The sequence below is a fragment of the Lissotriton helveticus genome, chromosome 4_1 (genome assembly GCF_964261635.1).
Source record: "Lissotriton helveticus chromosome 4_1, aLisHel1.1, whole genome shotgun sequence".
NCBI lineage: Eukaryota > Metazoa > Chordata > Amphibia > Caudata > Salamandridae > Lissotriton > Lissotriton helveticus.
In genome coordinates this window covers 1,920,497,428-1,920,524,791 of record NC_136063.1, presented here as the reverse complement: position 1 = coordinate 1,920,524,791, position 27,364 = coordinate 1,920,497,428, and the positions used below count along the sequence as shown (strand labels likewise).

At 50.4% G+C, this 27,364-nt stretch overlaps 1 protein-coding gene across 5 annotated transcripts in view; it reads left to right on the top strand.

The window, feature by feature from the left end:
• Window positions 1-27,364, top strand: part of PABIR2 (PABIR family member 2) — a 257,673-nt gene that overhangs the window by 108,895 nt on the left and 121,414 nt on the right. For 4 of the 5 annotated variants that reach the window (XM_078688573.1, XM_078688572.1, XM_078688571.1 and 1 more), the window contains 2 exons: window positions 5,517-5,605; window positions 6,550-6,614. In XM_078688573.1, the coding sequence (XP_078544699.1) occupies window positions 5,517-5,605; window positions 6,550-6,614 (154 nt within the window). The remainder of the gene's footprint in view (window positions 1-5,516; window positions 5,606-6,549; window positions 6,615-27,364) is intronic. The other variant, XM_078688575.1, reaches the window with a different exon arrangement.

Genomic DNA, 27,364 nt, shown 5'->3' with positions numbered 1-27,364 from the left:
TTCGCCCTCGGATTCCCATAAGCAACGCCATATAAAGAAGTTGAAGCGTGTTTGTTCTCCGACGTCCCCCTGCCGCTCCTCGGATGCGGACGAGGGTTACAGGGATTCTGCTCCCACGGCCTACCCGGGTGCGTCGTCGACTCCCGAACAGGTGCAAGAGTTTTTTGCTGCCATGGACCTCCTTTTTATGCCTCTGGCTCCCGCCGGCGCGCCTTCAGGCCCCGCGGTCCCCTTTCCACATCCTGTTGGCCCACCGGCGCAGCCAGCGGATCCAGCCTCTGCGCCACAGGATCCTACGCAGTTTGCTCCGGCCTCGGTGCCACGAGGTCCAGCACTGCCGGCTTTGGCCCCAGCACCGCCCTCTGCACCACAGTGGGTGACGTTCATGCTACCCTTGCCCCGGTTCCAGGACCCTTTCGTTCCTACCTGGGACCTGCATTGGGAGGTGCCCCCGATCCGGCCGGTGCCGTTCTTGGGGCAGTTCCCGACGCAGTTTTTCCCTTCTCCGGTTCTGCCGCCTCCACTGGCCCCTCCTGCACTGGAGGTGGAGGACTGGGAAGAGTCTGAGGTCACTCTTGCCCAGCAGTGTGACTCTGAGCAGGATTGGGTGGATGACCTGGAGGATACAGGCGACCTTGATATCTCTTCTGACCCGGGGTTTGCCTTCCCTCCCCCGCCCCCCCCTTACCCCACTGCCTACGATAGAGGAAAGTGCTTCCTACACATTGGTGCTCCGTCGGGCTGCTGAGGCCCTTAACCTCGACCTCCCCACAATGGCCCTCAAAACTAACCTCACCGAGGTGCTCTAAACTGCGTCTACTTCGTCAGAGCCGTTGCTTCCCTTCAATTACGCCCTTACTGAAGTCCTCTTGGGCACTTGGTCGCGGCCGGCCACGGAGGCCCCGGGGATAAGAATGTCTCCAGACGCCACAGCCCGGCGCCTGGAGAAACCGCCTTTCTGACCACTCATCCCACGCCTGAGAATCTGGTCATCCAGGCTTCGATGTTGCAGAGTGCCTTTCCTATGGCCCCAGACGGATAAGGACTCTAAGAAACTGAAACAGTTTGGTAAGCGGTTGTTCTCTTCCGCCAGCTGGGGCTGTGGTCAGTAAACACCGCTTGCTTACTGGGCCGCTACTCCCAGGCAGTATGGGATACTGTTGCTCAGGTGTTGCCTCAGTGTCCTGAGGAGGTCCAGGCTGTCCTTTCTCAGGCGATTGCTGAAGGTAAGGATGCGGCTAAGTTCGCCATTCGGTGTGGTTTAGACACTGCCGATTTGTTGGGCAGGGCGATTTCTAGAACTGTGGCGTTGCGATGCCACGCTTGGTTGCGCTCGACTGGGTTCTTGCTTGATGTCCCCAGCTCGCTCATGAACCTTGCATTTGATGGCACCCGCCTGTATGGTGATAAGGCCGACAGTGCGCTGGAACTCTTTAAGGACTCACGGACCACGGCCAAGTCCTGGGGTCTTTCTGCAAAGAACCTGGCCACTCCTGGTTTTCGTTCCTTTTCGTGGCCAGGGCAGAGGCACCCAGGCACGTTCCTTGAACCAGCCTCTGCGCGCCAGTAGTCGCGGCTTCCGCAGGGGTGGGTCTGGGAATCAATGGGTGGGTCAGTCCACCTCCACCCCGCTGCTCCTGCCTCCAAACCTTTCTACTCTGAGCTTCGTGAAGCACCCCACGCCGGTGGATGGCAGGATCCGCCACCACCTCCCACACTGGCGGGATATCACATCGGACAAGTTGGTGATGCAGATAATCCGCACGGGTTACTCCCTTCCTTTTCAGTCCTGCCCTCCAGCCATGCCGCCTCTGTGCCACCGCATGGCCGGGGATCATTTGGTTCTTCTCCAACAAAGTCACAGCCCTCTTGGCCAAGGGGGCCCATCAAGTGCGTTCCCGGGCAGGAAGTAGAGAGTGGTTGTTGTTCCCACTACTTTCTGGTCCCCAAGAAGGACAAGGTGGGCCTGCGCTTCCTCCGGAAGGAGAAATTCAAAATGCTGACTTTGGCTCAGGTCCTGGCTGCTCTCGAACCTGGAGACTGGATGGTAGCGTTGGACTTGCAGGACACATATTTTCACATCCCCGTCCTGCCGGCTCACCGGCGTTACCTGCAGTTCATGGTAGGCCAGGAGCATTTTCAGTTTGTCTCGCTCCCCTTCGGCCTTACCAGCACCTCTCTGGTGTTCACGAAAGTGATGGCGGTGGTCGCAGCTCACCTGTGCAGGTCGGGGGGTGTCAGTCTTCCCTTACCTCGATGACTGATTGTTGAAGGCGGGCTCACCCCAAACAGTAGTCAGCCACCTTCATACTACGGCCGACCCCCTGCATCTGCTGTGGTTCTCCATCAATGTGCCGAAGTCGCACCGGAGTCCCTCTCAGAAGCTCCCTTTCATCAGAGCGGTTCTGGATTTGACGCTGTTCTGGGTTATTCAGGCTATGATTCCGATCTTTTGGCCTGTATCTCAGGTTTCGGTCAGGGTGACCCTCCGACTTCTGGTGATGGCCTCCTGCATCTGCTGGTGACGCATGCCAGATGGCATATGCGGGCTCTGCAGTGGGACCTGAAGTTCCAGTGGGCGCAGCATCGGGGCAACCTGTCCGATCATGTCCAGATCTCGGAGGGCGCTGCACGACCATTGCAGTGGTGGCTCACGAATCGTGATTGGGTCAATGGCAGATCCCTTTCCCTTCCCCTACTGGAGCACACAGTGGTGACTGATGCGTCCCTACTTGGATGGGGAGGCCACTTGGGAGAGGTGGAGATTAGAGGCCTCTGGTCTCCGGCTGAGTCCCCGCTCCATAACAACCTTCTGGAGCTGCGGGCGATCCGACTTGCACTGAAAGCATTCCTTCCCTCTGTCAGGGGAAGTGTAGTGCAGGTGTTCAAGGACAACAACACCACCGCCATGTGGTATTGCAATGGCGGGTGGGGTCCTGGACCCTATGTCAGAAGGCTCTGTGCCTCTGGACATGGCTGGAACGTCGAGGCATTACCTTGGTGGTTCAACACCTGGCAGGTTCTTTGAACGCCAGGGTGGACGAACTCAGCTGATGGATCAAGAATGGCGACTGAACTCTGATGTGGCGCAAGGTCTCTTTCAGCAGTGGGGAGAGCCTTGGTTAGATCTATTCGTCACCGAAGAGAACGGTCATCAATTCTGCACATTGGAATTTCTAAGGCAGCACTCGCTCGGCGACGCTTTTCATGGCGAGTGGAGCTGCGGTCTGTTGTATGCCTTTCCGCCTATACCACTTCTGCCCATAGTGCTGAAGAAGATCCGGCGTGACCGGGAGGATCTTCTGTCGCAGCAGCTGGGGGCGGTCCTCCACCTGAACCTGTCCAGCCTCCACTTCCATGCGTGGAGATTGAGCAGTGGCCGTTGACAGCTTTTGATCTTCCTCCCGCAGTCTGTGATGTCATGCTGGCAGCCAGGCGTCCCTCTTCGAAAACGGTATACTCCTGCAGGCGGAACAAGTTTGTGGCATGGTGCACAGCTAAATCTGTGGATCCCCTTTCGGCCCCTGTTTCCTAAGTCCTTCTGTTCCTTCTTTCCTTGGTCCAGCAGGGCTCTGCTCTAGGCACTATCAAGGGTTATCTTTCTGCCATCTCCGCCTTTCTACGGCTTCCTGATCAGCCTTTTCTTTTTAAGTCCCCAGTTGAAAGGCATTACACACACACGTTCCCTCCGGTCCCGTTTATAATGCCTCAGTGGGACTTGAATCTTGTGTTGGCTTATTTGATGTGCACTCCCTTTGAGCTGCTTCACAACTGTCCTTTGTCTTCTCACCTTAAAGACTGCTTTCCTGGTTGCTATAACCTGTGGCAGAAGAGTGAGCGAGCTCCAGGCTCTGTCTTCCAAACCTCCTTTCCTTTTTGTTCATCCAGACAAGGTGGTTTTAAGGACCTGTCCTTCTTTTTTTGCCAAAGGTTGTTACGCCCTTCCACATCGGGCAGACCATCACTTTGCCCTCCTTCTTTCCGCCGCCGCATCTTTCTAAAGAGGAGAGGCTCCACCGTCTGGACCCAATACGTGCACTCTCTTTCTGTCTGAAGCACACGCAGCAGATCTGGGTGGATGACCAGCTCTTTTTTTGGCTACGTGGGTGCCAAAAAAGGTCGGCCGTGCAGAAACGGACCATCTCTCGTGGGTCGTTCTCTGCATCAAAGCCTGCTACTCGTTGGCCAAGAAGGAGCCTCCTGTGGGACTTCGTGCCTATTCCACCAGGGCAACGGCAGCCACTACTGCCTTGGGACACGGCATTCCCTTACAGGACATTTGTCAGGCAGATACGTGGGCCTCGCTGCACACGTTTACCGCCTTGACAGTCCAGTCCAGAGAGACTGCTTCTTTGGCCGTTCTGTTCTCCGTGACTTTCTGGTGTAATCTTGTTCGCAGCCCACCACCGGGGTTGGCATTGCTGGGGTATCTATTCTAAGGTAAGGAATCTATCACTAACGTGTTTCTTTCAGATGCACAAGTTACTACTTGTGTAACGATATATTTGTAAGAGACATTAGTTAGTGATAGATTCCTTAGCGCCTCGCCCATCCTCCCCGTTCTGCGAATTGATTACTAGGGTTAAGGTCATTCCTTTCAGCTCCCTATTTTTCAATGCACCAGTGGTCAGTATTTTGCATGGCTCTGCGTTTCTGGCGTGGAAAGTCGTGTACAGAACTGACGTCCGCATGCGTGGGTGGTGCCTAAGTAGGTTCCTTGACGTCATCTCGCACATACGACACCAGCGGCAGACGCGGAGCAGCAGGACGCCACCTACTGACGCACCGGGGTACTGCTATCAAAACTTGCCGGATCCAGTCTATCGCCTGGGGATATTCTAAGGTAAGGAATCTATCACGAACTAATGTCTCTTACAGATCTATCGTTACACAAGTAGTAACTTGTGCGTTTCATAGTTTGACTGCCCGTCCGAGTTATTCGCTATTTCTAGTGTAAGTGAACCTTTTCAGTCTGTATGAACAGCGATGCAACTAAAAAGGATCCAGCATAATGATCTTCTCTTGCTATGTGATCAATCTTAATTGATCTGTTAAACTTGAATTTTTAGGTATACAACCAGTTATGACATTTGTGTTTAGGCAAATCTCTCTCCACTTTAGCAAATCATATCGGAAGCATTCAGTTCAGCAATTGCCAGTAATGTACAAAGCTGAGTTAAGTTTCAGAGAGTTAGCTTTCCTGGTTTGGAACAGAGTAATGTTTCTCTGGAACATATAATAGAATGTGGATAGAAGTATACAGTCGGGCATGAACTTAAAGCATTATTTTCTTGCTCAGCTTGTGAGAGAACTACACTTTGGTCATTGGGAATTTTGCTCTCTGGTTGGCAAAATGGTATAAATAATTTTTTTAAATAATTGCATGTCTGTTCCGGTGAATAATAATGTACAACAACTCAACATACTACAGCATACAATCATTGTATTTGAATTGAGACATTTGGAGGTTTTTGTAATCTTAGTGTTTTCACCAATACCTTCCTGTCTTTCTTTAGCAATGTTTTTCCCCGTCTTTACAAATGTTTGTGAGCAGCAATGGATTACCTCCAAGTCCCATCCCAAGTCCAACTAGACGATTTGCAAGGTAAGTTAATGTATTATATTTGATAATTTTCTGTTTATGGTGCAGACCGGTCTGATTCTAAAAGTCCTTGCATATCTAAAAAAATCTTTAGTACACAACTACCCTCATTCCATGTGGGGAGATTTGCAAATGACTGCTATTGTTTCATAGACTAACACCTTCCTTGCTTTGTCTTCACTGTCTTTAAAGTACAGAGTTCTGTAGCAAACCTCCTACCCTGTCTTCAGAGAAACCGATTCCTCCATACATTCATTACCACTCAATTGTTTTGCATGGTCCTGCTAAAGGTTAGGATGTAAAAGGAATGCAAGATGATGATAGATTGAAAATCAGATTCTGCTGAATCCGATATGACAAACCCTCTGTCTCTCCTCGTTCTGGCACTGCAAATTTCTGGCTTGTTCCGAAGTTCCGTAAGACGTGCTTGAGAAACTGTTCCATTTCTGTGGTCACTTGTCAGGCATGGCATAACTTGCCTTAATCTTTCCCCTACCACCGGTTTACCCACGTTTTACAATCTTTTAAGAATGTATATGTTTACCTGATCTTAATTACTGTTCTTGCCTCTTTTCTGAGTAGCAGGACATTTGCCTGTGTAGGCATACAGGCATTCAACATGTTGTAATGGGCCTCGTACTCTGATTCAGCTGTTCCTTCATCCTTTGAGATTAGCTGCCCGATCTTGAATAGTTATTTTACAGTTACTGTTTCATGAAAATTTAAAGTTTAAGTAGACTTGTGTTTGCTTTGTCATATACTGTTGGGGATGGACGGACTATAGTGGGTACTGTTAAAGGTCTTTTTCTTGTTCTAACTGCTTTCTAAGTTTTACATTCATTGTTAAGATATCTAACATATGTTGAAAACTGATTGGGATGATGATATTGTGGTGGTTTGCTAGGTTGATCTCAGTTATGTTTGATGCCAGGATTTGTTTTTCTTAGCAGGAGGAGTCAAAGCCCAATCAACTGCATTCGGCCCAGCGTTCTTGCCCCAGTAAAAAGAAAAGGTACTATTTTAGGAGGGACCTCCTTACTGTTTGAATGTAATATACTAGTAAATTATTGTTGAAGTGGGAAAGGGTGAAAAAAAGGACATACAGAACTGAATTAGAGATTGAGCTATTGAAGTGTCATTACCTATTGAAGCAATATGTAGGATATTATGTTTTTTTAATTTAAGAGTAAAAATCTGTACGTTTCTCCTTCACTCTTCATGTTGAATATCTCGAGCAAGTATAACATTTTCTATAAGATCTTAAAGATGTCAAGAATGTCATTTTTGTGGGAAGAAGAAAGAATGCACAAAATAAGTCATTGTTACATAGAGTTGCCTTTCTGCTGGAGCAGAGGCGTCAGTAAACCTGTCTCAATAAAACCAGGATTGATCAAGCTAGTAAGCTTGGCTTTAATAATGAAAGTAAAGTTTTTATAGGTGTAATGGGCACTGTGTAGAGCCTGAATTCCCTTTTAAACTCATGTGTAGGGATGATGGAACTGGGAGCTGTCTTCAAGTAACACCTTTCTCAGCTGGTTGAGATTTCTTTGTTAGTGTGTGTGGTCTTTATTTATTTTTTAATAGTTTAGCACATTCTGGAATGCCCGAATGTCTGGAACACATGACAGCTGCTTAAGTCTTTTGCAGAGCACGCAACCCAGTGCAAGTTATGTGAGGTGGTACACAAGAGGCGTGCTTTTAATGATCCAGCTTCTTCCAGGTTGATTGCCCTTCTAGATAATGCAGGTGAAATGTCCTGTCATTTTTAGGACTCGCCAAAGCCAGCGCGCATGCGCTTTTCTAGTCGGAACTTTTAACTCCGACCAAACGCTTGTGCGCCTGCCTTTATTTTTGCTCACATGCTATAGGCCTTTGTGTGCGTCTTTCTAAGAAAGACGGCACACAATTGGCCAAAGGCAGGTGCATGTCCCATCTTCTCTCTCCCCTGGCCTAGGGAGCTGGGAGCGAGCAGCAGCGCGGACAGGTGCCAGCTGCATACCTTGTATTCCTTGCAGTGCGCGCCCACCGCACTTGTTTTTTTTTTTTTAGCAGAGAAAGTCTGAGAATGAGTCAAACAGTATTCTGGTTTAAACCCTTCCTGGAAATAAGTCTTGAAAAGCTATCTCTCGCACTCTGTAATGGTTTGGGGTTTTAGGATGACACATGTCCCAAAAACCTACGTTGTACATTAGGAGGCCACACACCTCTTACAAATAGGAGTCTAGTCCCAAGATTGACTTATGCCTTGGCAGGCAGTGCGCGGTGTTAACTGCTCTGCAGACATCTTGGGGGCTGGCCTCTCTGAGCTGCCTCTTGCGCTTGCTACAATGTAACGAGTTCTTGAATCACCCTGCGGCATACTTTTATGTCAGTGGGATGCCTGTCAATGAGTACTATCAAGACACACTAAGGTGCAGTCGGAAGTCATGCGAGTTCAGACTCGCAGCTATAGGGTGACTCGAGGCATATGGTTGGAGGCTGCCTCCCGTGGCGCCAGCGGACGGTACTCATTTACTTTCAGAATGAAGGAATTCATAAGTTGCTGGAATTGCTGAGCTTTGCTCGTGGCGCCTATGAATACCGCGTTGCAACGAGCGACCCAGCCGGGCACACCCTGGGCGCCGGCGGCTGAGCTGGCCTGAGCGAGCCTGAGGCAGGAGGCAGGTCACCAGAGTTGAGCCGGGCAGGCGTTGGAAACGCAGCTGCTCTCGCGCTAGCCTTGCACTGCTCGTTGCTGCAATTGAATCGTTCCATCAAGTTAGTGTGTGCAGTGCTTAGCCCTGGAGTCGCTGAGGGACACTGTGAACCATTATCTGCTGTTGCAATGACCGTGTTGTGTTTGTCACAGACAACGACGAGCCAAACTTAAAATTTAACACACTATTTGTATTGTGAACATTTTTTAAAGCTATTCTTTACGCTAAATGAAATGACGTGAATGAGGTTTACCTACAGGTACACTTGCGTCTCTGGCCTGCGGCATGTTCCACTCAAACCAAGGTGTAGGGCTTTGTTTTAGTCAACTGAAAACAGAAGGCTGAACAGACACTACTTTTGTGTGGGCACGGTACGAGAAATTGTACACCACAGGCAGATGGTGGGAAGTACTCACTGAACTCCTGTGGTAAGACAATGATTGGTTGGGAAGCAACACCAATACTTGAAACAGTCTCCATTTTTTAAATGGTGGTGAAAAACCACATAAATACACGTTTAGCACATGAAATGTGAGAGAGGTGGAGTGTATGTCTAAAGGATTTACGATATACAATTACCTCCAGAAGACGTGGGTCGCATTTGCTTTGTTGCAGGATATCCGCCTCACTAACGCTGGGAGTGAATGACCGAAATGTAGATGTAGAGGACAGTTATGCTGCACGTCTTACTCTGCATGCACCAGTGGGTGCCCCTACGGATTATACAGAGAATCTCGTATGTAAACTCCGAAAACACAGATGAGGCAGCAGACACTGCAGCATGTGATGTTTGTTGTTGGTCATTAACTAAGGCATTGCATCCTGAATGTAGGGAATCCCTGAACACTTCAAATCCATTTATCAGCTTGTTACGTACAATAAAAATTAAGGTGACATTTGGTATTTAGTGTGGGTGACGGGGGGGGCTTTAGAAACACACCAAGACTTCTGAAATGATAAATAATAAATAAATGGTCTTTTGAAGACCAGCAAAATATTTTGGAAGAGGTATCAATCAGTGCTCGGCCGGCCCCAGCCAATGACAACTGAAAAACTGCTTGTGTTCCTTGAAGCTTAAGCTGCACAAACATAGCTAAAGCACTTGACGAGAGGTGGGCTAAATCCCTTCCACCCCAGTGGGCATTGCCCCCCAGGCAGCAGCACAATACAATGCAGGGGTCATTAGTTGATCTGCTTTTCACACAATAATAAAATCAGTCGTTTGCCACTCGCCTCATATTCGTAGCTCATTGTTGCTCGTTTACTTTCATTTTAGTGAGTTCTTGCGGTGCTAGAATAATACTGCCTCTACCATCCCTTCCAAGTGTATTTTCTTAAAGTTGAAAATGGAGGATACATTAATGGAGCAAAATATGAAACCGCTCCTAATAAGGAGTTAAACCAACATAAAAAGTGTTTCTTCTGCTTCCTTTTCCATATTAAAACTACTTTGCTGTAATAATATTTTTTTATTGTTGCTTTTTGTTCTTCTTTACTTCACTTGGGTTTAAAAAAGCTTTTCACGTAAAGTGAAACGCCTAGAAAGGTAGAGTGGTTCTGAATTTAAACTGGGAAAGATGTGAGGTTACTGGATGACTGTCTCCTAGGACGCTGTGCTCGAGTGCAGGAAATAGGTTTAACAACTTAAAGCCTGTATGGGTGTGCTGCATAGATAAACACTTTAAAGGTCCCAAAGGCGAGACCTATTGGCTATGCTAATGCTTGTTGTAAAATTGGGAGTCTCGGAGTACCGTTAGTAAGGCCCAAATTGGGTTATGGCAAATATTTACTCATCTGGTCTCTTGAAATAGAGGGGGGGGGACTGCAAAACCTTTGTTTTTTAAATGTGTCACCAGACTTTGATGCTGTTCGCAGGAGGCGTCTCGTGGGGTGGGGGATCAGAGCTTTATTCAATTACGTGGACCCTCCGTTTTTCTGCAAGGCAGAGACAAAGTTGCTTGATATAACTATTTTCATTTAATATTTTCCTTTCTGATCTAGCAGAATGCCTTATGAACATAGATGCCATGGCACCTTAAAATTAAGGTAGTTTACAACCTGACATGGCTGTGTCTTCTGAGGTCTTTGCAAGGCTTGCAAAATGTATTGACACGGTCAAAGGCTTTGCCCAATTTAATCGACTAAACCTCAAATTCAAAAAAATTGGTGGCTATGAAGTTAATTTTACAGGTAAGCTTAATTGAACCAGATTGCAGGATGTGTGCAAGTTGAAATACATTGGCCTTTTGCTAACTTTCACAGAGGTAGATGGCACTTGCAATACCACTTGGGAGCCCTGGACGCATTCTATTGCATATTACATTCTAAAAAAGCATTTGCAATGCAATAGGTCTTGCAATAACATTGTTTTGATCTATTGGCATTGAAAATGTTATTGTTTTCCGTTTCCCTTCGTGAAGCATTAATCAATTAATGGCGTAAATGACTGTCTTTTACCCCTTGTTGACCCCGCATACAGACATACATAGAAACCGCACTACAAACAAGCACACATGCATGCACACACTGAGAAACGAACGCACCCTGTGAGACAGACCTACTAATACATAGAGGCACAGTGGTGCACAGAAGCATATGATCACACACAAGCACACTGAGTCAAAGGTACACTGAAGCTTTGGGTCTGGCAGACTAGCCGACACACCAGACACTGTTACACTGAGTACAGGCGCACGCATGCGGAGGGATTTTTAATTATCAAGCTCAAGGTGCTCACTGTAAAAGTCAAGAGGAGTGGAAGACTGACGTGACATTATAAAGTTGAAACTGAGGAGCTACACACGTCTGCAACACACATGACAGCAGCCAGGAGTGCCCTGTAGGGCTGTGTGTTCACACCTGCTTATCGCATAGGCAGTGGGACTGGTGTGGGGGGCAGTGGACTGGTGTGGGGGGCAGTGGGGCTGGTATGTGGGCACTGTTTGGGTGTGGGCCATTGGACAGGTGTGTGGGCAGTGGGAAGGGTGCGTCTAGTTATAGGTGCGGGCCCAATTACCGCAGCCAGCAGTGCCCTTTAGGGCCGTGTGCACACACCTGCTTATCGCCTGGGTAGTGGGACAGCTGTGGGGCGTGTTCGGGGGTTGGAAAGTGGAACGGGTGTGTAGGCAGGGAGATGGGTGTGGGGCAGTGGGACGAATCCGGCTAGTTACAGGTGCGGGCCCCATGGCAGCAGTGCCCTGTTGGGCTGTGTGCACACACCTGCTTATCACGCGGGCAGTGGGACGGCTGTGCGGGCAGTGGGACGGCTGTGCGGGCAGTGGGACGGCTGTGCGGGCAGTGGGACGGCTGTGCGGGCAGTGGGACGGCTGTGCGGGCAGTGGGACGGCTGTGCGGGCAGTGGGACGGCTGTGTCTAATTAAAGGTGCGGGCCCCATGACAGCAGCCAGCAGTGCCCTGTAGGGCTATGTGCACATACCTGCTTATCGCATGGGCAGTGGGACGGGTGTGGGGCTCTGTTTGGGGGTGTGGGGCTGGTGTGCGGGGCTCTGTTTGGGGGTGCGGGCCACTGGGAGGGGGGTGCGGGCCACTGGGAGGGGGGTGTGGGCCACTGGGAGGGGGGTGTGGGCACTGGGAGGGGGGTGTGGGCCACTGGGAGCAGGGTATGGGCTCTGACCACAGCCAGCAGCGCCCTGTAGGGCCTTGTGCAGCTCGTCTGCAGATATTGCGCAGCAGTCTGATGCGGTTCGGGTAGTTTCCTGTCAGTGCAAGCCACGCCCGGGGCACTGCTCGCAACTGTTTTGCTCCTAGTGAAATGCTGCATTGCACAACCAAGCTACCAGCCCAGTCTCTAGTGAGTTCTGCCTGACCTCAAGCCCCAGGCGGTTGTCGACTCCTCTTGTGCAAGAAACACATCCGGAAAGTGCCCTCCTGGAACCCCATGCGCGGGTCCAGTGAGGTCTCAGCGCGGCCTTATTTTGTAAATATAGACTGAATGAGAGGCTTCTGGGACCAGAACAAGTGGAGGTGGGGGTGGGTGGGGGAGGCGGGGGGGGGGGGGGGGTCAGCAGTCCGAATGAAGGGGAGGGACTAGAAAGCATCCTGGGCCACTACCCATGGCTTTGGGTGGGCTGGGTCCAGCTGGTGCTGGCAATACTAACCAGAGGCCTACCAGCGAGGAGGTGTAACTCGCCTGAGCCATACCAGGCCCCAGAGGCCACGATGCGGTCAGCTGGGGTCAGGCACTGCCAGGCCTGCTCTGAGACTGCGCTCCAATTCACCAGCCAGGCTCCAGGACATGGGGGGGATCCGTGAGCCGGGCCGCAGGGCTGCAATGGAAGTTGCTGGCTCACACGGGCCACGCGTCTTTAAATGTTCTCTCGTTAATGGAAGTCCCGCGCTCCCCACCGAGAGGTAATGAAAAGTGCTCAAGTGCGGCCTGCTTTGGGTTCATCGAAGCCTGCGAGCCGCTAACGTCAGTGCCAGGGCCGCAGATACCTCTTTAATTCCCCTTTTAATGACTCGACGGGCTAGGCTCAAGGAGCTTTAATGTAGCAGGGAGTCGAGATGAAGATGAAGGAAGTGGACCTCGTCTACCATGGGCCAAGAAACATTTGCTGAATATAAGAGGATGCGAGCTCTTGGCTAGCTCCTCTCAAACCACCAATATTAGAGGAGTTGCCATACTAGCTAAACCGGGTTTGGGGGGAGCAGACGACACCTGGCAGATCCTCAAGGTCGCTAGGCAGTGGTGGAAATGGAGTTGGGATTTACACTATGTACCATATATGGATCAAACCAAGACGATCCTGTAATTTTTGATGGTCTGGAGATTGAATTGTTGAATTGGCCCTCACCTCTTGTAGTCTGTGGTGACTTCAATATCCATGCGGACCTTGCAGAATCTAGGATAATTGCCCCATATCTTGGACGGGAGCCCAGGGTATTTTCCGCAATATCTGCACTAATTAGAACGCACGGGCTGCAGGATGTCTGGGGCGAGAAGAAGCCAAATAACCCTGGATACACATTTTTCCTGTCCAGCGAAAAAGTTTTCTAAACTAGATTATTTTCTTGTATCTGCTTTGGTGGCAAATAGGGTGGAAATCAAGAAATTACCAAAAGTAATATCTGACCATAACCCTCTGATAATTCAATATCATATTGATACCCTGATTAGACCCGCATCAAGGTGGACTTTTAAAAGAAAGCTACTAACTGACACTAAATTGGTCGACCACCTAAAAAATTGGGCCCAAAACTTCTTTGATATCAATCGGTATAGTGCATCACGGTACATGGTATGGGATTCATTTAGAGCAACTTTGAGGGGTGGTAATTAGTTTTGCAGCGTGAATCTTTCTGGATTCACTATGCTGTGCATATTCCGCAATCTGGTGGTTGGGTCTGGAATCTTAGTTTTTCCTTTTTTTTTTTTTTTTTTTTTTTTTTTTTTTTCCTTTTTTTTTGTAGCCCAGGTGGGCGTCGACGTCCCACCATTTGGTGTACCGTCGGTGACGTCGGCATGCTTCCGGCGGAAGCTCCCACCCTTGGGCACCATCTTCAGATTCTTTTTTCCGCCGTTGGGTCTAGATCGTCGCGTGAAGCTCCAGAAGTTTTGGAGGAGTAAAGGAGGAAAAACAGCAGCTCTTCGACGGTAAAGACCTGAGAAGATTGGGAGAAGAAAACCCATCAGAGAAGAGACGACGAAGAAAGGGAAGAACATCGAGATCTTCGACGTCCTTGGAGGAATGCGCACACAGGGGGCCCCCTGAGCGCAGGGATGTACAAGACACCCTTTAAATTCTGCAAGAACTGCCACCACAAGTTCGCGCAGAAGGACCAGCACCCAGTCTGCAACCTCTGCCTGCCAATTGACCACGAAAGCAGAGACTGCAACGCCTGCTCAGTCTTCAAGCCGAAGACACTCCGAGTTCGAGAGAGACAAAGGACAGCTCACCACACGATGCAGGGCAAGGGCCAGGCCCCGACGCTTTATGAACTGGGCCTCTCCACCGATGACGAGGACAACATCGCCGAGGGTCCAGATGACTTCACGGTCGCAGAGACCGATAAGAAAACGCCTGACAAGGTAGGAGAGTCTACGACCCCGAAAACGCCCACAGGGCCTCGAAAACCAGAGGCAGACTCTCGAAAGTCAGAGCCTCGAAAGGATCACCGGCCCTGAAAACTTCGACGACCGAAGCTGCATCCTCCGAAAAAGAGCCCAGCGGATCCTTCGAGAAGGACTCCCGGAGGCCGAAGACTGGCGAAAAGCAAAGGTCGTCGAAGCAAGCCCCCGAAAAAGGGTCTTCGACTTCGAAAGAAAAAGACGAAGAAAGCTTAGACGTCGATGACTCCGTCGAAGAGAGCAGCCGAAGCGCTAGACGACGAGCAGGCCGCAGAGATGCAAAGAAAAAAGAGAAGGCTCGAGGCCGAGATGGAGAACATCCTTCAGAGAAAGAAAGACTTCGATGAAAAGATGAGAAGTTACAGGATCCCCTCGAAGCCAGCAACGGCCGTCGCTGAGGTGCAGGAGCATGAGGAGTTCGACGTCGAAGAGCCGCCGAAAACGCCGGAGCATGAAGAGGAAGAGGAGCTCTATTACACAGAAGGGGATTATGGGGAGCAGCAGTCTAACTACGGCTCAGGATCCTCGACGGCCCAAGACCAGGAATGGCAGGACATCGATGCCGAAAACCCGGAGGAGGCTGTGGAGACATACCCCTCGAGGCCTTCGCCGCCGGATGACCTTGTCGTCAGGAAGGCAGCAGCAGCTTATGGGGTTAAGCTGGAAGAGAAGCCAAAAGCAGATTTCCTGCTGGAAACATTGCTCCCCACGCAGACAAGAAGCCAATTCTTGCCCATGCTCAAAAGTGTCACAGACCAGGGGAAGGAAGCTTTCAGGGAGCCGGCTACATGCAGATCGGTAATGCCGAGGACGGAGAAGAAATACAAATTCTCCTCCCAGGACCCGACTTACATTAAGGGGTCCGTCACAGCAGATTCAATAATCGCTGCAACAGCCAGAAAAAGGGCCAACGTCCCAACATCTGGGCCAAGGAAAGCAGGAGGATGGACCTACCGGGCAGGAAAATAGAGAGGAACGCCGCAACGCACTGACGGATGGCTAACTCCAATGCCCTCCTGAACAGACATCAATACCAGCATTGGGATGAGATGGGCCAATTGCTCAAGCACCTCCCGGAGCAATACCGTGAGAGGCATCGCACCTTGTGGAAGAAGGAAAAGCATTGCTAACTCATGCCTGAAGACAGCCTTGGATGGGGCTGAAACATCCAGCAGACTGATGGCTATAGGCTTCACAGAGAGAAGGCAAGCCTGGCTCTGGATCTCAGGCTTCAAAACTGAGGTCCAGAACAACATCCTGAACACACCCTTCAATGACGAAACACTGTTTGGAGCCCCAGTTGATGAGAAACTCACCCAACTGAAGAAGGACAACGAGACGGCAAGGTCCATGGGGGCCCTGCAATTCAGGGGGATGAGAAGGGGCACTCCTACACGGAGGCCGAACGGCAGGGGTGGAAACCAACATGGACAATCACACCAGGCTTTCCAACAGGGGCAACAGAGTGACAACCAAAGTCACCAGGGCCAGCAGAGTCAAAACTGGAACTATCAGAACAGGGGCCAGTCCTTTCGATCAAGAGGAAACAGACGGGGCTAGAGAAGGAGAGACGGTGAACAACCCCCCTCTAAGTGACTGCACACGGGAAAAGGTGCTCACCCACTCGAACCCTCCGGGGGAGGAGCACGGAAAAACAGAGGAGAGGGCTACACGGACAAGACACAAAGGAACATGCAACACCAGTAGGAGGCAGGCTAAGATTTTTTCTTCAGGAGTGGTGAAAAATTACCACAGACAAGTGGATACTACACATCATGCAGTTCGGATACTGCATAGAGTTGGAAAAGAGACCACCAAACAGAAAGCCAAAGAAAAGAGAGCACTCGGGAAGAGAGCTGCAGTTGCTCCAAGAGGAAGCTCAAGAACTCCTCCTCAAAGAGGCCATCGAACCGGTCCCATTCAAAGAACTGAACAGGGGAGTGTACTCAAGCTACTTCCTGGTGCCAAAAGTGGACGGAAGCCTAAGACCCATCCTGGATCTACGGTTCCTAAACAAATATGTAAAGACTCAAAAATTCAAGATGACGGCCCTACAAGAGGTCATCCCACAGATAAAGGCCGGGGACTTCTTGTCCACCATAGACCTCAAAGATCCGTACCTGCACATCCCCATGAACAGGCAGCACAAGCACATGCTAAGATTCACAGTAAACAAGGATCACTACCAATTCACAACCCTGGCATTCGGTCTAAAGTCCGCACCAAGGGTGTTCACCAAATGCCTCGCAGCAGTGGCCGCACATCTGCGAAGGAAGGGGATACACGTGTACCCCTACCTCGACGACTGGCTCATAAAGGCAAGCTCTTACAGGACCAGGATCATGCAGAGCAGGTCACAAGGACGCTAACAAGCCTGGGATTCTCCATACACTGGGGAAAATGCTCAATGGAACCGGAGCAGGTGAAGATCTTCCTGGAAGCTCGAATCGACACCGTCCAATGCAGGGTGTTACCCAGCGAAAAGAGAACACTCAGCCTACTGAGGGAGAAACGTCCCTACCAGAAGGGGCGAGCTCGGACGGTGAGGACAGTGAAAAAGATCTTGGGAATGATGGCGCCATGCATACACCTGGTCCCCAATGTACGCCTACAGATGAGACCACTCCAAGAGTGGCTGCAACAGCAATGGTCACAAGCTACAGGAAGTTGGGAGGATCTAGTGGTTGTAACGCACAGGGTGCAGGAAGAAATAAGGTGGTGGACCAGAGAAAGGATAACAGTAGGGAAGCCTCTAACACCACCGGACCCAACAGTGACCATCACCACAGACTCATCCCAGAAGGGATGGGGCGCACACATGAACAGGCTCAGAGTGAGGGGTCTGTGGAGCCCTACAGATGCGGTCTGACACATCAATTACCTGGAACTGAAAACCGTGTTGCTTGCCCTCAAGGCCTTTCAGAAACACCTGTACAACCAGAAGGTGCTGATACAGACAGACAACACCACAACGATGTTTTACATCAACAAACAGGGGGGAACTCAATCTTTCCCTCTGTCAAGCCTGGCACAGGAAATATGGAGATGGGCAATACCACTCAAAATAGCCCTGCTAGCCATACACCTGCCAGGGAAGGACCATGTAGAAGCGGATTGGCTCAGCAGGTAGACTTCAGCATCCCACGAGTGGGAACTCAATATACAGGAAACAGAGACTATTCAGGAGGTGGGGCACTCCAACAATAGATCTGTTTGCAACACGCCGGAATGCAAAATGCCAATACTTTGCATCCAGGCAACCAGAGGCACTATCACAGGGGAATGCCCAATAGATATGCTGGTCAAAAACATTTGCCTACGCTTTTCCCCCCCGATACCTCTGATCCCCAGGGTTCTCAACAAATGCAGGGCGAGCAACATGACGCTCATCCTGGTGGCACCGGAATGGGCCAGGCAGACCTGGTATTCACAGATAATGGAGATGGCACAGGGGCCACCCCTCAAGTTCTTGAAGAAGAGACCTGCTCTCCATGGAAAACGGAGAAGTTCTACACCCAGAGCCGGAGAGCCTCAACCTCTCAGCCTGGCTCCTGAGGACTTAGAGTTCGCACATCTAAAACTACCAGAGAGCACCCTGCGGGTGCTGCGGGAGGCAAGAAGGCCCAGAACACGCAAGTGCTATGGGGAAAAATGGAAAAGATTCACTCAATGGTGCTGCAAGAAGAAACTCCCTAGAAGACTGACTAGGGAATCTACGGTGCTAAGGTAACTCACGCACCTAATAAAAGCTAAGCTAAGCTCATCCTCACTGAGGGTACACCTGGCAGCGATTGTGGCATACACAAGAGGAGAAACGGGGAGAAGCTTCTTTACATCCCAAGTCGTAAAAAGGTTCCTGGAAGGGGCTAAAAGAATAGCGCCACCAAAAAGAATGCCGCCACCGGCTTGGAACCTGAACGTGGTACTGACCGAGCTCATGAAAGCACCTTTCGAACCCATCCACAAAGCATCACTGCAAATGCTGACAATGAAAGCGGCATTTCTGGTAGCAATCACCTCGCTACGAAGGGTGAGCGAACTGCAGGCACTGACACTACAGGAACCCTACATCCAGATACAGTGACAGGGTCGTGATGAGAACAGACCCGCACTTCATGCCGAAGGTGGTGTCAAGGTTCCACATGAATCAGAGTATTCAGATTCCTAGCTTCTTCCAAAACCCCACGACAAGCGCTGAGAGGGCACTCCACACTCTAGACGCAAGAAGAGCGGTGATGCACTACATTGAAAGGACGAAGGGACACAGGAAGTCAAAACAGTTCTTCGTATCCTTCGCAAATAGTTACATGGGTAAATCAGTGACTAAAAACACCATAGCTCGATGGATCGCACAGACAATACAATTCTGCCACAAGCAAGCGGGCCAGGAGCTAACTGGAGGGGCACAGGCCCTCTCGACCAGGAAGAAAGGAGCAACAATTGCCTTTCTGGCCACACCAATTCAAGACATATGCCTGGCGGCAACATGGGCTTCAGTGCACACGTTCACTAAGAACTATTGCGTGGATGTACAAATGAACAAAGAAGCACAAGTAGGACAAAAGGTGCTTCAACATATATTCAACAACCAACGCTCATCTTCCACCCAACCGCCACAAAAGTAACGAAAACCGCTACAAAATCTATGCACAGCATAGTGAATCCAGAAAGATTCACACTGCAAAACGAATAGTTTCTTACCTGTCGGTGTAGTTTTGCAGCTTGAAGATCTTTCTGGATTCACTAGCGAACCCACCCTCCTCCGCCAGAAAGATGAGGCTGGAGAGGAAGGTGGAAGCACATAGAGATTAAGAAAGTTGAGGCTTTCAGGATACGTTAAGAATTACGTAAAAAAAACAGAGGATTAACAAACATAGCCATGGATTCACCAAAAATACAAGAAAAGGAGACAGAAAAAAGAATCCGAAGATGACGCCCAAGGGTGGGAGCTTCCGCCGGAAGCATGCCGACGTCACCGAAGGTACACCAAATGGTGGGACGTCGACGCCCACCTGGGCTACAAAAAAAAGAGAAAAAGAACTACGATTCCGGACCCAACCACCAGATTGCGGAATATGCACAGCATAGTGAATCCAGAAAGATCTTCAAGCTGCAAAACTACACCGACAGGTAAGAAACTATTTTTTTTTTCTGCAAGGCTTAGGAGGGAAATTAAGGTTCATGAGGTCGTCCTAATGCAACTAGCAGAAGCAGAAGAATTATTGGTTAGAGCCATAGCCAGGGGCCGGAAGATCACAGAAATGCAACAGAAAGTTATGATTATTAAAGCAGAGATAAATCAGCTAATGGCCCAAAGAGCGGCGGATCAATATCAAACAGATAGGGGTTTACTATATGAAACCGGGGAGCAGGTGAGGAAATTATTGGCTCTTAGAATTAAACAAATGAGCAATCAAAATGTCATTAGAAATATTCACGAAGGGACCCAGAACTATTCCGAGCCAGAAGAAATCCGAGACATTTTTCAAAAATTACTGTCAGGCACTATACAATGAAGAGGCCAGGTCGGATTTCTCTAATATGTGTTGGGATGATCTGGGCCCAAAACTGAATGAACAGGATAGACTTGGGTTGGGGGAAGAGATAACAAGGGAGGAAGTTATCAAGGCGATAAAGGACCTAGCTATAGGGAAAGCCGTAGGTCCAGATGGTGTCCCGTTGGTAGTATACAAACATCTACAGGATACAATGGTTCCCCTATTAACGGATCTATTTAACGGGATAGTCTATACTATGGATATCCCTAGCTCATGGAAGGAAACAAATATTGTGGTATTCCATAAAAAAGAAAAACCTAAGGACGACCCTGGAGCCTATAGACCAATAACCCTCATGAATTCAGATACAAAGATCTACGCCAAGGTTCTGGCTAATAGACTGGGGAGGGTCGTCGCGGGCCTGGTGTCCCCTTGGCAGCATGGGTTTATTCTGGGTCGAGGAACAACGGACCATGTGAGACGGGTAATCACTTTATTTGATATCCATGCTGCCGGGGGGGGGGGTAGATGGCGATGATCCTCCTAGACGCCGAAAAGGCATTCGACCGCGTTACCTGGCAGTTTTTATGGGGAATATTGGTACAATGGGTTTTTGGTCCTAAATTAATCCGTGCAATCAAAGCGATGTATCGCGAACCCAAGGCTCGGATCCAGATGATGGGGGGGGAAGCTCGGAAGAGATTTTAATATCTCGTGGGACCCGGCAGGGGTGCCCATGTTCCCCAATACTATTTGCCCTCTATATAGACCCCATGATTAGAAGAATTTCAGGATGTAAGGCAATTGACCCAGTAGTATGCAGGGGCTACGAGACAAATCCTGGCATATGCTGATGATTTGGCTGTAATAACTTCCAATCCAGAGACTGCAATAACAGCTCGTACGGATATGGCTAGGGACTTTGGCAAATACTCTGGCTACCGTCTCAACGAAAATAAGACGCAAATACTCTGTACTAACAATATGGCAAGACAGGATGGTAGATGGGTCAGGTCAGCAATATATCTAGGGATCAAGATAACCCCGGTAGTCAATCTAATAATTGAAGAGAATTTTGCTCCACTGGTTGCTTCTATTACACAGGAGCTAAAAAGAATAGACACTATTCATCTGTCTTTAATTGGGCGCGTAAATGTATTGAAGATGTCCATGCTACCAAAAATTATTTATCTCTTCCGCTCAGTTCCGCTTCCGGTGGGTGAGGGATGGATAAAAAGTATAGAAGCAGTATCCTCAAATTTCCTCTGGTCGTATGGCAAAATTAGAAGGTCTCGAATATATCTATCACTTCCACAAGAGGGGTGGATTGGCAGCCCCCAATATCAGATAATACCAATGGGCATGCCTTATGAACCAGATGGCAATATTATTTGATACTGCGCCTAATCACAATCTGCCCTTAGATCCTCCCTCTATTTTCGAATTATTAATGGGTCGCGATGCACAAGGGATGCTGTTACGCCGAACAGAAAGAGGGTACTACAATAGAACTAAATACAAAATTATGGATCAAATCTGGAAAATTTGGAAAGCTATTCAAAAGAATTAATAATTCCTAAAATAAACTAATATACATCACTGTGGAACTCCAAAGTTTTTCCTCAATTCAGCAATGATAGGATGGGGGTTCTGTAGTAGGGGATCTCTGTGTATAGTCATAATCTAGTGAATAGTCCCGCCCATGTGCGCGGACCCCGGAGCAATCAAAAATAATCTCTTAAGCTGTCAAAACATGCAGACCTGCATAGACACTTAAGAGAGAATTTAAAGACAGATAATGCAGCCTATATCCACAGGCTACACTGTCCAATACTTCAACTGGAAATTCCACCAAAAACCACAACAGCACAGCCTGTCCAGGGTTTTCCACAGAGAAAAACCTTGCTTTTAACAGCAAAACCCTCTGGAATGATAGAGAGGAAGGAGTGGACAGACAAGCCCCATAGGCTGCCATTATGTGGCTCAAAACAGGATACTGTGCCTTTAAGAGAACCTTCCAGAAGCCTCACAGTATCCCAGAATGCAGTGCAGGTCCCTTTCACCTTCAGTTCTTTTTTCCGGCTCCTGCTAGCAGGACCCTGGAGCATTAGCTCTTCTTTTCTGAGCTTTTTCTATGCTATTTTTGTGATATTTTTGGATTTTTGTAGCTTCACTCGACGTCTTTGGCCTTTATCTGCATTCTGCTGTGGTTTTTTGGCAGAATTTCTGCAGTCTTCTTGTCTTTAGACTATTTGTAGTCTGACGTGCTTTGTCTGCAGCTGAGCTGAAGGCCGAAGCTGAAGCTCACAGGGTTTGTACTCTGTGCTTGCCTGTGTCTTTGGACACCTGTCTTCTCTGTACCTTCTTTTCTAGGGGGCTTCGGCTTCCAGGTTTCAAACAGAGGAGTTTGAAGGCATCTTCAGCCTCTGGGTGAGGTGAGGGTAGGTCCTCTACCGAGTCCCATGCTGTAATCTCTGGGGTTATCCCCAGTAAGGGCACGTCTGAGCTATGACGCGGTTCCAGTCGGCGTTGGGGCCGTCGTGGAGTGCCTGGACGTCATGTAGTGCCTCGACGTCGACGTTATGTAGTGCCTCGACGTTATGTAGTGCCTCGACGTCGACGTCATGGAGTGCTTCGACGTCGACGTCATGGAGTGCTTCGACGTCGACGTCATGGAGTGCTTCGACGTCATGGAGTGCCTCGACGTCGACGTCATGGAGTGCCTCGACGTCGACGTCATGGAGTGCCTCGACGTCGACGTCATGGAGTGCCTCGACGTCGACGTCATGGAGTGTCTCGACGTCGACGTCATGGAGTGTCTCGACGTCATGGAGTGTCTCGACGTCGACGTCATGGAGTGTCTCGACGTCGACGTCATGGAGTGTCTCGACGTCATGGAGTGTCTCGACGTCATGGAGTGTCTCGACGTCGACGTCATGGAGTGTCTCGACGCCGACGTCATGGAGTGTCTCGACGTCGACGTCATGGGATGTCTCGACGTCGACGTCATGGGATGTCTCGACGTCGACGTCATGGGATGTCTCGAGGTCGACGTCATGGGATGTCTCGAGGTCGACGTCATGGAGTGTCTCGAGGTCGACGTCATGGAGTGTCTCGAGGTCGTCGTCATGGAGTGTCTCGAGGTCGACGTCATGGAGTGTCTCGAGGTCGACGTCATGGAGTGTCTCGAGGTCGACGTCATGGAGTGTCTCGAGGTCGACGTCATGGAGTGTCTCGAGGTCGACGTCATGGAGTGTCTCGAGGTCGACGTCATGGAGTGTCTCGAGGTCGACGTCATGGAGTGTCTCGAGGTCGACGTCATGGAGTGTCTCGAGGTCGACGTCATGGAGTGTCTCGAGGTCGACGTCATGGAGTGTCTCGAGGTCGACGTCATGGGGTGTCTCGACGTCGACGTCATGGGGTGTCTCTATGTCATGGAGTATCTTGACGTCGACGTCATGGGGTGTCTCGACGTCGACGTCATGGGGTGTCTCGACGTCGACGTCATGGGGTGTCTCTATGTCATGGAGTATCTTGACGTCATGGGGTTCCCCGACGTCATGGGGCACCTCAACGTCATGGAGCAGTGTTGCTCGACGTCATGGAACGGTGACAGGGATGCTCGATGTCATGGGACAGTGAGGCTCGACGTCATGGAGCGGTGAGGCTCGACGTCATGGAGCAGTGATGCTCCTTTTGGGGCATTGGTCTCTTGGGCTCTGCCCTCTTCCGTTGGGTCCGGCCGTCACCGTTAGGGATGGCTCGGCGTCTCCGTGTTTGACACCTAGTGACATTTTGACGTCTGAGTGTTGGTTGTCGTAGAGACAGTCACTATCTTAGTGATGGTGACGTCGTAGTGAGGTCGGCGTCATGGGTTACAGCCGCAGAGTACTGCCGGCTCTTGATGCCTGGGTCTGGTTCCAGACCTCGCTCCTTGGTGAGCCTCCCGTCGTAGAGGGGACTTTGTGTTCCCGGCACCTTCCACTCACGACGCAGAGCAGTTGATCAGCGTCGAGGAACCCTTCTGATGGGGAGTTGGTGGTTACTCACCACGTGTACGCGGTGGACGTTTGTCCTTTTGCTTAGTTTTGAGTGCTTGCATGCCTGCACGTCTTCTAGGTCGCCTCCTGCTCATCCACTACTGGTGAGACCACCGGGGATGTTTCAGAATCCTCTCGGTTCCCTCTTCCGTCCACCACCCCAGGGGCCTTTTGCCCCTCAGTCTGCGAACCTCCGTGTCTTGATGCCAGGGATGCGTCTGCCATGAGTACGGGGAGTCCCTCTCCGACTCTTTACTGGTTGGCGGGACTTACCTTTCGTCCACTACCGCTTGGCAGGAGGTTCTGGCTCCGACCGTGCTCCTGACTTGGTCGCAGGGGTGGCGGCATGTGGACCTCGCGCTGTGGCCCGCTGTTGTTGGACCGTTGTCGTGAGATCCCTCTGTGGGGGGGGTTTTCTTAACCGATTTGTGGTTCCTCTGCCGAGAGACAGGAGGGAAGCCTTACAAGAGGTGGTCTAATGGCCTGATAGTTTCGGTTCTAGGCATCGGTGTCGGAGCGAAGTTTTTCATTCCTGCCGACCCTCAGGTATTGTGGGTTTGTCCTACGTTGCCATACTTTTCTTCGCCTGACGTCCCTGCAACCGGCGGCTCAGCAGTGTGCTTCTACTCTCCCGTTCTTTGGGCAGCCCTTGGGTTGCCATCAGAGTAGTGAGTGGCCCGCATGAAGTCTGAATCGGAGACTTTTGGACGGCTGTAGGTTTGGGGCGCGGAGAACGGCCTGAGGCCTTCTGCCCTTTCTAGCGGCGTTTTCCTCCCAGGTTTTGCCGGTGGTCCCGGGCCGCCATTTAATGCTTTACAAGTATGTTGTGCGCATATGCGGGAGAGCTTGTGGCTCCTCGGCGAACAAAGGCCGGCTGGGTCTGAGTCAGTCTTCGGTTCATCGGCCCTCCTCCAGCACTTCCTCCGGTCGGCTCGCGGTTTCAGCGGTGCGAGCTCTAAGCAGAGGCCGTTGTCCTGTTTAGGACAAGGGCGGTAGAGGGTGTACCTCTGTCCCAAAGGGGGAGAGGTCTGTACTCCCGGTTCTTCTGGTTCACGAGAAGGACAGGTACGAGTTCAGGCCCATTCTGGATTTGCGACAAGCAAACAAGTGGATTCGCAGTAGAGGAGTTTCGCATGCTGTCGTTGCATCAGGTTTATACTCGGCTGCAACAGGGAGATTGGCTTGGTGCCATAGATCTACGGGATGCATACTCCCATGTGCTCATTGCACACAGGAAGTTCCTGCGATTCCAAGTCGGCGCCCATCATTATCAGTACTCAGTACTGCCAGTCGGGCTGAGGTCTGCGCCCAGACTATTCTCGAAGTGCATGGCAGTGGTAGCTGCACGCCTGTGGAAAAACGAGGTGGCTTCTCTAACCGTGCCTGGACGATTGGTTGGTCAGGGCCTCCTCCTTCTCGGAAGCTCAGGCGCACTTCAAGAGGACGTGCGTTCTCTGGAGCGAGCTGGGGTTGCACATCCACATGTCCAAGTCTGTCCCCATTCCGGTCCAGTGCATACAGTACTTGGGAGCCTCCGTCAATACGCTGTCAGCAAGCGTGTCTTCTTCGGAGGAGAGACGATTATCTCCCCTTGGGAAGGCTCAGGCTCTTGTGACCGCCCCATCTGCGGCAGTGGAGACTGTGTCTTCTCTACTGGGGTCGGTGGCCTCTTGTATATTCCTCACGCCACACGCACAGGTGCTCATGAGACCTTTGCAGGAGTGCTTGGAGGATCAGTGGGACTAGAGGAAAGGATCCTTGGGCGACAAGATACGACTGTCTCTGCGTGCTCTTCAGTCTCTGAAGTGGTGGTGTTCAGCTGAGAATCTCCTAAGAGGGGTTCCCTTTCACAAGGACATTTCCGCACAGACTGTCGTGACGGGTGCGTCTCTCCACGGCTGGGGGGGGCGCTTTCCGGAGACTTGCAGATACGAGGAACGTGGTCCCCGAGGGAGTCCACGTATCACATCATTTTCTGGGAACTCAGAGCTGTTCCCTTGGCATTGAAGGCGTTTCTTCTGTCCCTCCAGACCCACTCTCTGCTTGTACAATGGACAATTTGACCACAATGTATTACCTCAACAAGCAGGGGGGTTCGAGATCGCGCACTCTGTCGCATGAGGCGCGGGCGATCTGGCGACTGACTCTAACGGCTACCCATCTGCCAGGTGTGCAGAATGTTCAGGCAGACGTGCTGAGCAGACTGATTCAGGAAAGCCACGAATGGGTCATAAACGACGAAGTACTAGGAGAAGTCTTCGGCGAATGCCGAGACTTCGCCCCCAGGTACTGCCTGTGGGGAAGCTGCGGAATGCGTTCTGGATTAACTGGTCGAACAGCTTTCTGTGCGCCTTTCCACCCTTTCCCTTGATTCCGGCCGTGTTCATCAAGCTGTCCCAGTCCAGGGCGCGGATGATCCTGATTGCCCCGGAATGGCCCAGACAGTGGTGGTTCACGGACCTGCTTCACCGGTCTCTCCGTCCTCTCCTACGGAGGCCTTGCAGGCTGGACCTTCTAGCAAAGGTCAGGGGGCAGACGTTGCACCCCAACCTCTCGTCTTTGAGTTTGGCTGCATGGCTCTTGAGATAGTGTGATATGGTCATTTGAATCTACCAGAAGTTTGTATGGATATACTGAAGGAGGCTACGCATCCTTCCACTAGGACTTCTTCTGCTTACTAGTGGAAGAAGTTTTTGCTTCTGGTGCAAGTCCAAGGACCATGACCTGTCGACGTGTAAGGAAGATGTCTTCCTTCTGTATCTTCTACGCCTGGCGCAGTCGGGCCTTATGTCTAATCCATTACGGTTCATTTTGCTGCGCTGACTGCCTACAGGAAATGCCCTTCAGACTTCCTTCTTCCAGATCCCTGTGATCAAAGATTTTTTTGGAAGGCTGGAAGAAAGCATTCCCTCCTGTCTGGCTTCCTTCGCCTTCATGGGAATTGAATGTGGTGCTGTCCAGATTGATGTAGGAGCCTTTTGAACCTATTCATAGGGCTTCGTTGCAGCATCTGTCCTGGAAGGCGGCGTTCCTCGTGGCCATCACATCGGCCCGCAGGGGGAGTGATATTCAGGCGTTGTGTTGCCAAGGACCTTATACTGTATTTCATACTGCTGAGGTTGTTACGCATACTCACCCTTAATGTCTTCCTAAGGTTATTTCTGGTTTTCATGTCAACCGGACAATAGCTTTGCCTACGTTCGTTCAGAATCCGGCATCTCCAGCGGGAAGGTCCCTACATTCCCTGGATGTTAGGAGGGTGTTGGAATTTTATCTGGCTAAAACCAGAGATATTCGTGGTTCAGATCTATTGTTTGTCAATTATGAATCAGTCTGGACCGGTCTTGCTACCTCAAAACAGTCCATCTCTAGGTGGATTGTGTCCTGTACACTATTGTGTTACCTACAGACTAATACGACCTTAGAAGGTAAACCTAAGG